Raw genomic sequence first — 17,435 nt, 5'->3', positions numbered from 1 at the left:
CAATCTGTACGGGCCGCGTGATGCATCCCACGCTGGGGGGTCGTGTCGCTCTACCCCCGGGGCAGTTTTAGTTCGCCGGCCGTCCCATGGCACCTGCGTGTTTTCCAGGTGTGTCTCCACCACAGGTAAACGCGTGCTTTGCGGGGCGGCGCACCTCGGCAAAATTTGTATTTTTTTTGTTTAACTCGCATTTGATGCCGACGATGTTTTCAACGAAGGTGGACAGTGGCCCTCGTGTTGTCTACGGCTAGGATCGAAGCTGACTGCCACTCGTGACATCTCCACGATATTATTCACACGAACGTAACTGAACAAACGTCTGCTGATCTATTAACGAATGTGGTAAACATCTCCGCTGTTGGTGTGCGTGTGTACATAGTAGTGTGTATATGTGTGTGTGTGTGCACGAGGTGTTTAACCACCCATAGAAATGGCAGTTGTCTTCTTGGACACCTGTGACTGCCATTCCATCTACAGACTCGTCCGTCGGGCATTATCCGTCCTCGTGATGTGTTGTGTCCCCATGCTCTCCCATGCGCAACCCTGCTCAGCTGCTGAGATCTGATGAGATCAAGTGCAGTGATATTGGTCGCGAAAGCCTACATGTCAAACATTTAATGCTGTATATATTTCAAGTAGAGGGTGGACAACGTTCCGTTCTGGCTATATGTCTATGTTGAACTTCTTTCGCACCATACGTAGCCAACCGTGCTAATTGGAGCTGTGCGTGGGAAGGACAACAAACTTAAGACCGGCTTCGCATAATTCACCGTGTCTCACGTCCCCGCCCCCAGGTCTCCCGTTTGGCTGTGAGCGAGCGACGAGGTGACTGACGCTCCTCCGCCGTGGACGAACGCGAGGCTCCGGCCCAGGGCGACCGCGACTCCCCCTCACCCCCCCCTACCCCCCCCTATCCCCCCACCCCCCCGTCCCTGCGCCGCCCGCGATGGCTCAGGCACCGCCGATGAACCACGACCTCCCGGGTGAGCACAGGAGCGGCGTTGCCGCGTGACGCAACGTAAGAGGGCCCTACCTGGCATTGGGCAGGGAGGTGTGAAACTGCGGTGCTGCACAGCACGTCGCCGCCGTTGCGACGACGGTCAGGATGTTTGTTGATGTCGTATGGTGGAACGGCCACGTTTTACAGTCCGATGTTAAGTCCTGATATTCGTTCGAGAGCTTCGGGGAGATTTTCTTTCTGGGGAAACGAGTAAACGTGGACACTTGCTCACTAGTTGCTCCGTTGATCGTATTCTGAGTAAAAGTACACGTTGTACGTGTGTGTGTGTAAAAGCCGCACGATGGTGGGGTTGGAGAAAGCGTACAGCCCTTGCATTAATCCATTGCTGCTGGAATGGTGGGCCTCACGCAGTGCTAGGTGGTGGGGATTGTTTGACCTTACTTCACTACTACGCTGGTCCGTGTGGGTTCGCAAAGACGTGGGAGCAAGAGTGCATTACGGCAGATGTCGCTCCAGGCCTTGCTGAGGCTCCGAGATCCGATGAACTTGGGCGCATTCCGTGCGATTTGGTCACAGGTGATGATAATAATGATCATTATACCGGTCGTGATGCCGGCTGTTGTATTCGGACCCTGATTCAAGAGGGTCCGCCACCGTGTGTCGAGAGTTCAATGTTCATGTGCCATTCTATTGAGGGACTGCTGCCGCGTGGAGTTGTTGTGGTGTGGTCTGGGAATGTTGTTGTTGTTGTTGCTGCTGCCTCGCCCAAACTTGATAAATCAGTCTTATACAATGAGGGCATGCATTAATTATTTATGTTTAGTGACTTTACAACCATTTTCTCTGATTTTTGTATTGTTTGCTGCTGTAATTCGCCGACCCGCTCCTACTTGGACATCAGTGAAAACAAGAGCTTCGTAGATCATCAGATTCCTCCTCCGGTCGAAACAAAGATTCCTATTCTGATCTGTTATGATGGCGACGGTGATGATGACGACGATGAAAGTGATTGAGATGGCAATGATGATAATGGTTGTGATGATGATGGTGACAGTGACGATGTTGACGACGACGACGACGACGATGATAATGATGTTGGTGGTGGTGATGTTTTAGAGGGTGGGGCGACCCTTCCCACCAACGAGCACGAGGAGGAGGAGGCGGAGGAGCAGAGCGGCGGTTACTTCGTGGAGACCCCCTACGGGTTCCAGCTGGACCTCGACTTCCTCAAGTACGTCGACGACATCGAGAAGGGCAACACCATCAGGAAGATCTCCATCCAGAAAAAGGGCTCCAAGGCGCTGAGGAACGCCAGCAGCGCGTCGCTCAGGAGCTGGGGCACGCCGGGCGAGGCGTGGACCTCCTCCGAGTCTCTCTCCTCGTCGACGAGCGAGGAGAGCCGCCTGTCGCTGCGAGTGGGGAGCTTGCCCAAACGGGGCGCGGCGGACGCGGAGGCGGGCGACCGCGCTCCCGAGAGCTCCCCGGGATGCCCGCGGCTCGCCTCTCCCGTTCCGGCTCGGGCCGCCGAGACGACGGTGACGACGATGGCGACGACGATGGCGACGACGATGGCGACGACCGGGCTTCCGGACCCCCCCGCGCTGTCCCCGCGGTCGCTGTCCGGGCGGGACCTGCGTGTGGAGAAGACGCTCATAGAGACGAAGCTGAGGCTGGAGCGCGAACAGAGGATCATTCGCAGCCAGGAGGAGCAGACGGTCACGTTTTGCAGCCACATGATGACGACCGTTGCTCCGCCTGCTCAGCAGCGGCAGGATGAGGACCATCGACAAGCCGCGAAGGTTTCGGGAGAATCGGACTCTCGGCCTGAGCCCTCTGACTTCACCAAACACGAGCTGGAGGAGCCTCAGCCGGAGCAGCTGTACATGGACCGCTCCACGGGCTCGGTGAGCTCCGAGTCGTCGGCGACCGAGGTGAGGTCGCGGAGCCAGGCGTCCTCGCTGGCGAACGGCCTCTCGGCTCACGGCGACGGCAGCGCGTCGCTCAGCCCCTCCGGCACGTCCACGCCGTCGCTGAGCGGCCTCAACCAGGCGCACCTGCAGACGATCCGCGAGCAGATGGTGCTGGCGCTGCGCAGGATGCGGGTGCTCGAGGACCAGGTGAAGGTCATCCCGAGCCTGCGCGACGAGATCGAGCGGCTCCGCGCGGAGAGGGGGCGGCTGATCCGGGGAGCCGGCGAGCGGGCGGGCGACCGCGGGGAGCCCGGCGGGACGTCGCGCGGCCGCTACGAGACGCTCGAGAATTTGGCGGAGAGGAGACAAGATTGCACCGTGAACTTCGTGACCTCGACGCAGTACGACGCGACGCAGTTCGCCGCGGACGCTCGGGGAGTGGCGGAGCCGACGCGGGAACTGCAGGCAGATTTTTCGAGCGAGGGCGAATTCCCCGATCCTCGCTGCGACGGCGGCGAGGTGTGCGGCGAGGCGTCTGCCAGGTCGTCGCGAGTCAACGGGAGTCCGCAACTGACGTCGCCGCATTCTCCGTGGAGCGCTCGCTCGAAGGTGTTGGTGCGAAGCGTAGGGGTCGGGGTCACCGAGGGGCAGCTGCCCGGAGGGGCCGCCCCGTCCGCTTGGGAGCTCGAGTCCCAACAGGAGGCGGTCCGCGGGCTTCGGGAGAAGGTCCTCGTTCTGGAGAAGCAGCTGCGGGAGACGACGCACGAGCTGGACATGACGCGAATCAAGCTCGAGCTGTCGGGCGGTCCCGGGAAGAGCGCGGCCGAGCAAAACGTCCGAGTCCTCGCGGCCCAGACCGCGGGCGCGGCCGCCGGACCGCGGACAGAGCCGGTGAGGGCGGAGGCTGCTGCATCGCGCCAATCTGTGTCGTGCCAAACGGAAGACGTTGAAGGTGGCGGCGATGGAGCTGAGTTCAGCGCGGCAGCAGCAGTGGCTGCAGCGGCGGCTGCAGCGGCGGCAGCAGAGGCCGCGGCGGAGAGCGAGCGAGCGTTGAGGGTGGAACGGAGGAGCGTTGCCTGCGGAGAGTGCTCGGTGGACGTGCTTGTTGTGCCGCTGGGAGAGCGCGCGTCGCGCGGGACGATGACGGACGCCGTCGGCAAGGAGGACGCCGTGACGATGGCCTCCCCGAGCACGGAGAGCCGGGGAGCGGGCAACGAGCACCCGGAGAGGAGCGACCGATGCGTGGGCACCACCGCGCCGTGCCTGGCGGAGGCGTCCACCTCCACCGCCGTCTCCTGCCGCGACGCCCAGAGTGGCACGGTGGCCGTGGAGGTCAGGACGGTGTCTGTGGGGAATTGCGAGCGCTACGAGGACACCCGCCGCTCGGTGGGCGTGAACACGGCCGGCGTCGGTGCCGCGATCCGGCTGAGCCGCAGGGAGGCCGCCGTCGGCTCCGTTGATTTCTCCGAGAACTTTTTGGTCGGCGCGGAGGTGAGGAGCGTTTCCTGCGACACGGAGGAGCTGGAGAACGAGGCGGAGGGAAACGAAGGTAGGTTCACGCAGACTGCGACTCAAAATGAGATTCGGCGCTCTCGAGAGCTTTCCTTTTTTTAAATCCTTTATATTAAGTTCGCTTGCTTGCTTACGACCGTGCAAATTTTTCGGTCGTTTTTTAACCCACTTCCCGTGATCCAATCGAGCTGACATTTTCCACACAGCCTCGTTGTGCGTGACAATTAATGTTCGTGAAATTTTGTAAAAAATTTTTTTACACTTTTTAGGACAAAAATATTATATTTAATTACCAATTGCTTAATGCTGCCATGCAATCATTTGACCCATAGGTGGCAGCCATCTCAAGCCAGAGGACGAGAGGACTCTAGCCGCCACGCATATAAAGGATTTATAGTGAAAAACTTTGTTTTTACGGGTTATACTTGTCTCAAGCTGGGTCTCGAATCGGGGACGGAGACGATTTCTGTCGCGGCTGAAGGCGCGGCGTGTGATTCCACGGGGGCGCGCGCAGGGTCGGAGGTCGCGAGGGGCGCGGAGCTGTCGCGCTACATCGAGCGCGTGCAGCGCCTCCTGCACGAGCAGCAGGCGCTGCTCACCGACAACTACGCCGAGCTGGCGGACGCCTTCGCCGAGCCGGCCACGGAGCTGGGCTCGCTCAGCTCGCGCCTGCTCACGACCGTCACCGCACTCTCCTCGCTGCAGCGGCCCGCCCCGACGCCGCCCGCAACGCAGGCCGCAACGCAGGCCGCGACGCGGCCCGTCGCCCCGGGTATGGGCCGCCCACTCGCATCCATCGCTGACCTCTGCGTAGCCCACGTGGGCCCTCTGTGCCCCCTGTGCCCCCTGTGCCCATGTGTGGTTACTTTCTTGGTTTGTCTCTACTACTACTAATGTTGCCACATCACTGTTGTGTATTGTGAACTGCCGTGGAGCAGTGGTGCCATTGGTTGGTGGACTAACCTCCCTCTCTGAGTTTGATTCCTTGCGACTGCTAACATCATTGCCGAGTAAACTATGAACCTTAAAATATTTTCATTTTACCACTGAGCTGTATAGCTCTGTTTCAGAAGCGACCTGGCCACAATTGATGGCTCAACGTAGTGGCCTATCATGTGGAAATGTACAGCAGCCAAATGCTGTAAACGCGTGTTAATTCTAAATGTCAAGGGAAAAACCGGTGGACCCAGAGAAACATCCACGTGACCACTGGGAGAACATACACACTCCAAATATACAGGCAACATCAGGGTCAGGATCGAACCCACGACCTGTGTACAAGGTGAGTTAGTTATCATCTCGCCACCGTGGCTAGATGATCATCTAGATCTTCCCTGAAGGTGGCACGGTCAGCCTCGATGAGCTCCCTCCTACCGCCTGGTGTATGAATGGAAAAAAAGTAACCGTTAAATGAATTACTATATTTCGATTTAAAGCTTTCGTGATTGCAGGGATTCATCTTCTTGGTTCTTTCGGTAAAGTCACGTAGAAGGGAAATAATAAAATAATACAAATAAAATATAATAAAATAATTCTCACGACGTTTCGGCCACAATGCAAGCAGCCGTCCTCAGACGCTGTCTCCCCGACAGACCTGGTCTTCACCTGAGGACAGCTGCTTGCATTGTGGCCAAAACGTCGTGAGAATTATTTTATAATGTTTTATTTTTATTATTGTATTATTTCCCTTCTACGTGACTTTACCGAAAGAACCAAGAAGATGAATTACTATATTTTAAATGTGTGACCCCGCGCGTCCGTCTCATTGTGCACCTGCTTATAGACGCAGCTGAAGGTGAGAAAGCGGACCCGGCCGACACGATCCTCCGGGGCCCCTCCGAGTCGGCCAGCGACGACGTGTTCGAGACGGAAGGGCAGGCCGCCCAACTGGCAGCGGAGGAGGAAGCGGAGCAGCGGGGCACGGGTCACGTGAATGCACACTTTCTGTCGCCGGTGCAGGTTGCTTCCGTGTCGGGTACGTCACAATGCTCCACCGTTCACACACCACCCATCGTGTGCCGTGCTGCCCTTAACCGTTTCCCGTTCCAAATGACGTACGTGGACGTCATCAATTTATCTTTCGATGATGTATGTGTATGACATCAGAAGGACGTCTGGCATAGTTTGGCGCCAGCTACCATAGAGTGTGGTCGTGTCGCTACGGTTCTCTGCAGTGATTACAATGTCTTTAAAAACAAAGGAGCTATGGCTCTTTTTATAAAATTAATGCTAACCGCCTGCGCGTTCCGAGATTTAGCGGGGAATTGGACACCCACCCTGCAACTTGCAGACGTCTTGGAACGGGAAAGGGTTAATACGGGCTCGCTTGCTGCACTATATGTCCCTCCCTCCAGCCATCCATATGCTTCTGACTGCCCGGGCCAATTTCGCTGTAGACTTCTGCCAATGACCGACCCCTTGAATATAAAAATGGGTGCATCTCTCTTTGTTTTTTTCGGTAAAGTCACGTAGGTAAAAAATAAAATAAATAAAAAATTAAAACAACTCATTTAAATCACGACGTTTCGGGCGCAACACAAGCGTCCGTCTTCAGGTGGGGACAACGTAGCAAAAGCACAACCGCTTATTAGCGGTTTCCTGCAACAACGCATGCCCTACTTTTAGTGCAGCATCTTGAGATGCTCGTGATCATTAATCTTCATCAGCCATGATCTATCCACTGCTGGACGAAGGCCTGCCCAAGCCGACGCCACCTCTCACAGTCCTGCCATGCAAAAATCCGTGTAGCTCCTGCACACGAGCTCATCTCGTCGCTCCATCTCCACGGTGGACATCCTCCCTCCTCTGGCTTCCGCTCCGCCGTTTGCCTCGACTAACGGCCACCCGTCCCTTCTGGCCACGTGCCCCTGCGATGGTTTTCGTAACTTGCTGAATAAAATGTCGATTTCAATACAAATCATGCCGCACGCCAAAGGGGGTGGGGAGAAGTGCGCCCGAATGCGCTGTGAGCGATCGTGCGTGCGATCGTGCGTGCGTGCGTGTGTGCGAGTGGTGCCGCGTGCCGTGCGCTCACCATGCGCTCGCGTCCCCTGCAGACGCGGGATCTTCGTCCGTGTCACCCACGCTCAAGTCCATCATGAAGAAGAAGGACGGCGCCGGCTCCGCTGGCGGCGATCCCAGCAGCGGCACCAAGAAGAGCCTCCAGTTCGTGGGTGTCAACGGCGGGTGAGGGACACTGCCCAGCATCGTTACTAACGTCTCGCCGTCATTGTCATCTCTCCGTCATTGTCATCTCTCCGTCATTGTCATCTCTACGTCTTTGTCATCTCTCCGTCATTGTCATCTCTCCGTCATTGTCATCTCTTCGTCATTGTCATCTCTCCGTCATTGTCATCTCTCCGTTATTGTCATCTCTTCGTCATTGTCATCTCTCCGTCATTGTCATCTCTCCGTCATTGTCATCTCTCCGTCATTGTCATCTGTCCGTCATTGTCATCTCTCCGTCATTGTCATCTCTCCGTCATTGTCATCTCTTCGTCATTGTCATCTCTCCGTCATTGTCATCTCTCCGTCATTGTCATCTCTTCGTCATTGTCATCTCTCCGTCATTGTCATCTCTCCGTCATTGTCATCTCTCCGTCATTGTCATCTCTCCGTCATTGTCATCTCTCCGTCATTGTCATCTTTCCGTCATTGTCATCTGTCCGTCATTGTCATCTCTCCGTCATTGTCATCTCTCCGTCATTGTCATCTCTTCGTCATTGTCATCTCTCCGTCATTGTCATCTCTCCGTCATTGTCATCTCTTCGTCATTGTCATCTCTCCGTTATTGTCATCTCTTCGTCATTGTCATCTCTCCGTCATTGTCATCTCTCCGTCATTGTCATCTCTCCGTCATTGTCATCTCTCCGTCATTGTCATCTGTCCGTCATTGTCATCTCTCCGTCATTGTCATCTCTCCGTCATTGTCATCTCTCCGTCATTGTCATCTCTCCGTCATTGTCATCTCTCCGTCATTGTCATCTCTCTGTCATTGTCATCTCTCTGTCATTGTCATCTCTCCGTCATTGTCATCTCTCCGTCATTGTCATCTCTCCGTCATTGTCATCTCTCCGGCATTGTCATCTCTCCGTCATTGTCATCTCTCCGTCATTGTCATCTCTCCGTCTTCATTATTATCATCAACTTCAGCCATGGATCTATCCATCCATGGCTGAAGGCCTTTCAAAGCCGTCACCATCTTCCCATGGTCTCGCAAATAACCATTTAGCGCCCCGCACGCGAGCCGATGTCATATCTGTCAACTCATACGGTATTCTTGTACAGGGAAATTGAGTTTTCCGGTCCATACGGCGCACAGCCGTTTCAGTACGGGCTTTGTAGGATGAACGTTGAGATTTATAAGGGCACGGAGTGAACAATAAGGTCTGAATTTGTCTGTAACAAGGTAGGCACTGATAAGGAGTTGACAGGTATGTGATGTCAGCCGTTCCTCGTCTGCGGTGGATTTCCCCGTGGGCGTCTCTTCTCCTTTGGCTGCCACTCCGTCGTCAGCCTCTACCACTGCACATGCCCGACAGCGACGTGATCCACGTGTTCCTCTTCCCCTCCACGCTCGGTGTAATTCCAGGCGGTGCACCTCTTCAGGGTTGATAATAAAAAAAAAACTTGAAGTGGGCCGGGTGGCGCAGGGGTCAGCGATGGCCTCCCGCGTGGAGTTCGGATCTGGGATTCAGCCGCTTGTGGTGAAACTGGAGTTCCAATTGCAGCAAGTTGATGGGAGATATTTTTTGTTGTTTATTTGATTGATTTGCAACCCTCCTCGCAAGGGGTATTAATAAGCGGGCTCCCCTAGCACGTGGGACGAGGTCTACCGACGTGGCCTCGGAAATTGGTTCCACGACGTGATCCTTTAGGACCGTTCTTTGGCACGGTAAAAAAAAACGATTTGAAAACAAAAATGGGCGAACCGCTTTGTCCGCGCTGACACCAAGCGGCGGCCGCCGATGTGACCGCTCGTCGGCTCAGGTACGAGACGACGTCAAGCGAAGAGTCGAGCTCCGAGAGCTCATCCTCTGGATCGGAGGACGAGGACGATGACGATGACGAGGACGAGGAGGAAGAAGAGGAGGAGGACGACGAGGGGCTCGGGGAAGTCATCCACATGCAGCCCAATGGCGGAGCGGCGGGGAGGAGCGAGGTGGAGCGGCAAGACGGAGACGCGCAGGAGGTCGGAAGGGAAGAGCCGGTGGCTGAAGCCAAGCAGGAGGAGCAAGAGGCTCCGACGGAGAGGTGAGTCGAAAAGTCGGCCAAGCCCTGCGCTGCGCTAGAGACAGAGCCAATGACGTGAGAGAGGGACGGTTCCTGTGGGCTGTCGGGAATTCATTACTGGGACAATAAAAATGTACCTCACTTTAGATTGCCACGGTCGAAACCTGACTATCCTGAACTATTTTTATTTTACCAGGTAAGACTCATTGAGCTATATATCGCAAATGATGGCTCAACCAAGTGGCTTGTCGCGTGGGAATTCATAGCAGCCAAGTAGTTATTTCTGAGCAGTACGTAATTGTGACCGCCACTCGAGTTCACATTGCACCCCCTGGTGGCCAGGCTAGGAAAGGCACTGAGAGCGTGGGTCCTGAACCTTGCAGATTTCTGACTTTTTATTTTTGATGCTCCGGTGTCCTTTTTTAAATCCTTTATATTAAGTTCACTTGCGCGCTTGCTTGCGCGCTTACGACCGTGCAAATCTTTCGGTCGTTTTTAAAACCACTTCCCGTGATCCAATCGAGCTGACATTTTGCACACAGACTCGTTGTGCGTGACAATGTATTTTCGTGATTTTTTTTTTCCAAAATTTTACACTTTTTAGGAAAAAATAAATTATATTTAATTACCAATTGCTTAATGGTGGCAGCCATTCATCTGACCCATAGGTGGCAGCCATCTCAAACCAGAGGACGAGAGAACTCTAGCCGCCACGCATATAAAGGATCTATAGTGAAAAACTTTGTTTTTACGGGTTAATTTTTCTTTCATTGTATTTCTTTTTAAGAACCAACGGGGGGGGGGGGGGGGGGTGCAGTAAAGGTGAAGAACCACTGCCTTAAGTGAACCACTTGAAAGTCTGGGAATTCTGTCATTTTCCACGCAGAGCAGATGGCCCACGTAGGTCCATGTCCATCTTGGCTTTTGTGCTCGAGCAACAGCTGGTATCTCCACTGCTCTTTGATAATATCCCTTTTGTTGGTACGGAATTGACTTTCACCTGCTTTTTAATCATCCCATCTCTGTATATATCCACATATCCGGCTCCATGCCTGCAGTAGATTACTGCATGGCAGGACAAACGAGTGATGGCGACGACTTGGGAGGAGGGAGGCTTTCATCCAGCAGTGGATTGATGATGATGTCCGTAGTGTGTCGGAGAGAAGCTTGTGTCTTCCCAGTAAGCCTCGTAGTAGTCGGGGTGGCCCAGCCCCAGGGCTCACCACGAACTCACCTGTGTCATTGCAGGTACGAGATGAGCGAGAGCATGCACACGGCCTGCTCCACGCTGAAGGCTCACCTGGAGGATCACAAGTCCCTCAACACCAAGGAAGTGGTGGGTAGAAGTTTGCCTTCTTTCGTGAAAGTGCAATATGTGTGATGTTGTATAACGACGTAGTGAGGTTTGCCACGTGAACAAAACATGCACATTATTTTGAACAAAACATGGCAATTATTTTTGCCATGTTTTGTTTACGTGACAAACCTTTTACTAATTGGCTGTGTCGGGTGGTGGCGGCATTTATATTTACATGATCTAACCCAAAAACCTCCATTATGATGTGATGTTGTTATTAATGTAAGATAATGATTTCTGTTCGTGTATTACTTGGTTATGTTCACATTGACACTGATGTGTCGGTTTTCACGTGCGCGACACAGTGCGTGTACCCTGTGCCGTCATAAGTTGGTCATCTGCTCAAGCGATGCTCGCATGAATTTTGACACCGCGACGCTTGCTGTATAGCCGCTATATGCGTAACGGCGAGCTTACGCATCCCGCATTGAACGTGCGCGCGTGTCTGCGCGAGAGGGGAGCGGTCGTGTCGTGGTCAGTGCATCGAAGCCGAGTTCGATTCCCGCTCACGGCCAACACCGGTGACGATCATCTGAACCGGTTCTGGGCCTCCCCTAGGTCGACTCAGCCTTAAACGAGTACCTGGTGCGCTTTTGTAAAATTCGCAACTGGGGGGGGATAGCTGGTGCCGGCCGGCCTTCGTAGGTGTTACTTCCTAACAACCACTCGTGCTGCAGCTCCGACAAGCCAAAAAGCTTAATTATGAATAACAGCACTTGCCACAAAAATGTCCTTCGAGGTTATACGGTCGATCTTTGTCTCCGCGTGCGTGCGTGCGTGCGTGCAGCGCGCCAGCATGTCGGAGCTGCAGCACGAGTGGTTCCGCGTGTCGAGCCAGAAGGGGAGCGCGGCGACGCTCGTGGGCGGCCTCCTGGCCGAGCTGCGCTGCCTCTCCCCGCCCGTGCTGCGCCTCGTCGCCAACATGGCCGACGGCAACGGCAACACGGCGCTGCACTACAGCGTGTCGCACTCCAACTTCGCCATCGTGCAGATGCTGCTAGACACAGGTGGGCGGGGGGCGGGGGGCGACGGGGGTGGCTTGTGGGAGTGGCTGCCAACTGTTGGCCCGGTTGCCGTTATCTTCTGCTTATTTCGAGGCGAACCCTATTTTCAAACGCGAATTGGCTGAAGAGTGGTTGGAGAATTCACGGCGGTGACTCGCTGTAGGTTGCAGGGTCTCGCTTCAGTTGGTTCTTGTTTCAATGCCGATGCAATGAGCCCACCGTTGCTCGCCACCACAGTCGCGCGGCGTTTCAAAAGGAATTCGTTTAATGTTTAATAGCAGTCAGCTGTGGTTTTTACATCGGTCCTATTTAATTTGAATGTTAACGTTAAACACGGTTTGCAAAGCCTGAAATGTTCGAGAAAGATTGTCCACAGAGTAGGTCACATGACTTACTTGAGTGTGTTTTGTCGTACGCAGTAGAGCCACGGCTCATTCCGACTGGAAGGAACCCGAGAAACCGATGGTATTAGACGATGAGCCAACCTTAACTTGTGACCTTCGAGTTGGGTCAAAACACGTGGCATCAAAATGTTTGCAAGTGCTCATCGCGACGAGCAGTGGCGCCACCTGGCAGACAGAGTGTGCTATTGCACTTCATCTAAACCGTGAATGGGTGGTGGACGTGTGTATGTTGAACTTCTTTCGCGCACCGTACGTAATCAACCGTGCTAATTGGAGGTGCAAGGAAGAAGCCTATCGAGGCTTCAGGTCAAGTCGCAGAGCTGTCAACCCCCTATCAGTGCCCTACCTTATTACAGACAAATTCAAACCTGATCAGTCACCCGTGCCCTTATAAATCTCAACGTTCACTATAAAGTCCCATCACAAGGAAGAAACACAAATAGACAAAAAAAATGTTGCCTGCATTGAAACGGCTGTACACTGTATGGACCTGAAAACGCAATTTCCCTGGACAAGAATACGGGTAAACCGTATGGGTTGACAGCTTTGCAATCGCACGAATACAGCGTGGTTAAGAAGTTAGCTGTGGCCGAGATTCATCCTCAGGTGTTGTAGCTACACTGTGGAAATGGAGCCGGCGTGTCATGCGGCTCGCCCCTCTCGGTTTGCAGTGTCGGCGAGTTTTATTTATCTTTCTCACTGTTGCTGGGTACAGGCCCAGCCGGTCACAAAAGCCAATCGGGCCGCCACCAAACGCCACTAGCGAGGGCATAACCGACGAGAGCGCATAACGCTTCTTGTACGTATGTCGAATTTCTTTCGCACACCGCACGTAGCCGACCGCGCTAGTCGGGGGCGCGGGGCAAGGATGACGAGCTGAACACAAAAAAGCAGCTCGAAAGAAACGAGTTCTCAATCCAGGTTTAAAAATAGCACAGCTTCCTAATACTTTGACTGGCGCCTCCCCACGCCCAGGAGAGTGCAACGTGGACGCGCAGAACAAGGCCGGCTACACGGCCATCATGCTGGCGTCGCTCGCCGCCATCAACTCGGAGCGCGACATGGCCGTCGTGCAGAAGCTGTTGAGCCTGGGCGACGTCAATGCTCGCGCCAGCCAGGTGAGAGTGCGTGCGCCCCCCCCCCCGATCCCGCCAGCGTGTTCGTTCACAGGCCGCGTGGCCGCGTTGTCGTTCGGCAGGTACGTTCGCGACCACGTCGCTCCTTGTGCCTTGGCAGGTAGTTTGTGGGGGCGCCGCGGTGGCGAGATGTTAACTACCTCGCCCTGGTATGCAGGAGTACTTGGGTTTGAGCCCGACCCAGACGCCTGCTGTATATATGGAGTGTGCGTGTTTTCTCCGCGTTGTCACGTGCATTTTTTTCTGGGTCCTCTGGATTTTCTCTCCAGTTAGAAACATGCGTTTAGACTATTTGGCTGCTATACATTTCCGCATAAGCCACTTTGTTGAGCTATCATTTGTGGCCAGGTCGCTTGTGAAAAAATAGCTATATTGCTCAGCGGGCCTTACCTGGTAAAATAAAAAGTAGCAATAGTAAATAGTAAAATGTGAAGCGTCAAATTGGCTCGCGCGTAAGAACTGCATAGATCGTTGCGTTGTAGGCTCCGCAATTGCATTGACTGCTGGCGGAGGCCTTCCTGTACTCATGAATTGCTCATGGCTGTCTGACGATGATGACGACGTTCGTCGTGACGGCGATTGTGCCGCAGGCGGGCCAGACGGCGCTGATGCTGGCCGTGAGTCATGGTCGCAAGGACATGGTGCGCGCGCTGCTCGCGTGCGGTGCCGACGTCAACGTCCAGGACGACGACGGCTCGACGGCGCTCATGTGCGCCAGCGAGCACGGCCATGTGGACATCGTCCGCCTGCTGCTCGGCCAGGCGGGCTGCAACGCGGCCATCGCCGACAATGTGAGGCTCTCGCGAGGCCGCGGCCGTTTGGGCGGCTCTCTCTCTCTCTCCTCCCTCCTCCTCCACTCACTTGGGGGCGAACGTTAATACTCATCGTGAAATACGTGCCGTCTGCTTCACAGTGGATGTCAAAGATCCTATGGCATGTTGTTACAAAGAGTAGTGCCGGCGTCACATCCTCATCGTACGGTGTGTTTATGAAGCATGTTTATTACTCAACTTCTTCCTCCGTCTCTGGACTCACCTGGGATGCGTTTGTGTTCAGGATGGAAGCACAGCGCTGTCGATAGCGCTCGAGGCCGGACACAACGACATAGCCGTGCTGCTCTACGCACATGTGAACTACGCGAAGCCACCCTCGCCCGTGAGTACACAAGCGGCTGACGCGCCGGTGCCCTCGCGGGGCACGCGGGTCGATTAGCAGATTTTGTGCAGGCTGTCGAGTGTGCGGGCGGTGCCATTGCACTGGCCGATCACAGGCGAGGCAGGCGGGGCAAAATTGGACTAGGGGGTTCAATTTAATTACTTGCAACCGGGCCCAGTGCCAATTACGTAATGCCACTGGCAGTGAGAGTGAGATGCTCTCCGGCGAAGTCATCGTGTTATGCCTAAACAAGTGCACTAATTTTCAGAGTGGTGGGGGGGGGGACACTTTCGCTTATAAGACATCAGTGTGAGGGCCATCAAAGGTTTGAAAGCGGTGGGGGTTTGACAGAATGATGGGGGTGTTATCACTTTTTGTGTATTGTCGGGGGCCACAAGTCAGGAGCCGCACGAAAGGCCACCAGGTGTCGCCAGCGGCCCGCGGACCTTGCAATGAAGAACACTGCCCCAAGCTGATGTCAGAATTGTTTTTTTGTTTTACAGGGAACTCCTGTGCTGGGTCGTAAGATGCCCCAAAGCCCGACTCACAGGATAAAAGCGGAGTAGGCCTCTCCCGAGACGTGCCCTTAAGTTTCCTCCATAAAAATAGGCAGGGAGGCGTCGAGACCAAGATTACGCAAGTCCGCCTTCTCACGCGTCCACTCGTTCAGCAGTGTCCTCACGGCGACAAAACTTTTCGTAAAAGCTCCACGTGCCGGGAAAATCAAGAGGTGTCTCAAATGTGTATTTGAGGGAAGAGTGCCGATGTCTTTAAGCTATAACCCACCTTTTGCCGAGTAACAGGGCAACTAAATCAACAATCAGGTAGTGTTCACATGGATTTACAGCGATATGTTTTAAAGTGCCTCTTCCCAATTTACTTGTCTTTTTATATCCTCACTTGGCGAATAATTGAACAACGCTGCAGTGCCTTACTCGGCTGCAATGTAAGTAGGTATGGACTTCTTTCGCACTATACGTAGCCAACCGTGCTAATCGGTGTGGGGCATGTGCACAGTATTCCATAAAGGATTCAAGTTTCCAAGTACGAATTGAATTCCTCTTGATTAGTTTTAAAAAATTGATCACCGTAGGTTAGTCATGGTATGGCCGGAAACAGATAAGTTATATATTTTTGCATATCTTAGCAGGGCCCGGTGTCTTGCATTAAATGAGGCATTCTTCCTGACTCAATGCATTAGCATCACGCAAAGCCACAATGTACAAATGAATGAGCTGTGATTCTTCTTTGGGCTCAGGGATTCACGATTAACGTTTAGGAAAACTGGCAGTCGGGCGCTGTACACATACTAACATTCTATACGCTTTTATTCACAACACTAAAAGTATAAGAAATTTTAAACCGAGTCTGTCCAATGCCTCTAAATCCCTTAGTTGTCATTTGTTGTTTTGGTAAATGTTCAGGCTTGAAATTGGTAACTGCTAAAGCTGGATATTTCATGCACATCTGGTACTCAACGCATGTCAAACACGCAAGCAACGCTTCTCGACAAATTACATTTCCATTACGTTATTGAACCAAAATGTCATTTTTTATTTTAGTGTATATTCACGGTTATAAATCTTTGTTGTACAGTTAAAAGTGTGGAAGGTCGGCGCATAAAAGCAATGTTGGTACCGTCTTTGAAAATGTATTCAAGCATTTGAACATGTACAGAAACCTACCCAAGCATGTTTTTTCCAATGTTAATGGGTTATTTTTACTGGCCCTTGCCCATGGTTACTTGTATTTTAAACCTTGAAGCAACCTTCTATATACGGTATGTAATCATTTATTTACGAGCATGTGATTGTACTGTCCTGCCAGCTTTTAGTGACTTAATATTTAACAAACCTTCAGCAACATTTCCACATTCGAGATGGCAATTACTAGGTATGATCATTAAACTACGGCCAACGGCCTTGTCTTGAAGTTGTAGATATGCCACTGTGAGGTGTTGCCATGTTAATAACTAAAGTGCCTTAGGCTACCAATTAATCCCGTAGCCATTCCTGTACATAAACGTTATTGCCATGGATAGTGGCGACTGTTTTCTGGAAGTGGCCCTCTGTGTAATTGTTCCCTTTTGAGAAGTATTTTATATACAAGTGTTTAAAATGTTTATGCAGATTAGGTGTTTAAATGCTACACTTGGCCATTATTACCACCATACGAAACCCCAGACTGTTGATGTGAAACCCAGCGTCAGTTGAAAACCTCATTCTTGCCAGTTGTATTCAAATAAATAAATTTTAACTTGTATATTGCCAGTTTTAGTAATGACTGTTACGAGTGAAATATCTAATCCATTGTTTTTCATGTACATTTAACTCTCGATTATCCGGGTCGTGGATTAACCGGGTCGAGGATTAACCGTGCTTTCAGAAAAAATATATATTTTTACGTGCGCGCTGATTATCTGCTCCTCACATGTGACTCTGTGCCCAAGTGACCGCAAAAGATTACTTTAACAAACAATAAAAACGTATGACAAATTCTATGTCTTCACACCCCCCCCCCTATTCTGTGGGTAAGTAAACAAAACATGCAATTATCCTAACTTATGTGTTTTGTATTATCTGTGTGAAAGTTGACGATTAGTTTCAGAAAAACATGTTTGACTGTTTGAAATATCTTGCCACCCGAGGATATTGCAAATTGGTAAACAGCAACTTTAAGTGTGCCGGAGAATTTATTATTCTTATGAAAAAAAATGAAATTGTTCACACCCACACAATGAAGCCTACAAATAACTATAAATGTA

The 17,435-nt window shown here is 52.7% G+C and overlaps 1 protein-coding gene across 1 annotated transcript; it reads left to right on the top strand.

Annotated features, from left to right (window-relative positions):
- Positions 1–800: 800 nt before the first annotated feature.
- LOC144941130 (KN motif and ankyrin repeat domains 1-like) lies at positions 801–17,420 on the top strand. The gene is made up of 12 exons (XM_078867656.1): positions 801–983; positions 2,078–4,420; positions 4,898–5,155; positions 6,167–6,358; positions 7,440–7,569; positions 9,373–9,636; positions 10,864–10,951; positions 11,760–11,979; positions 13,356–13,498; positions 14,107–14,307; positions 14,573–14,671; positions 15,175–17,420. The coding sequence occupies exons 1-12, from the start codon at positions 947–949 to the stop codon at positions 15,235–15,237; spliced, it is 4,038 nt and encodes a 1,345-aa protein (XP_078723782.1). The 5' UTR covers positions 801–946; the 3' UTR covers positions 15,238–17,420.
- The last annotated feature ends 15 nt before the right edge of the window (positions 17,421–17,435 follow it).

The sequence above is a fragment of the Lampetra fluviatilis genome, chromosome 24, assembly GCF_964198595.1.
Source record: "Lampetra fluviatilis chromosome 24, kcLamFluv1.1, whole genome shotgun sequence".
Classification (NCBI taxonomy): domain Eukaryota; kingdom Metazoa; phylum Chordata; class Hyperoartia; order Petromyzontiformes; family Petromyzontidae; genus Lampetra; species Lampetra fluviatilis.
The sequence above is the reverse complement of the archived record's forward strand: the minus strand, read 5'-3'. Positions and strand labels throughout refer to the sequence as shown.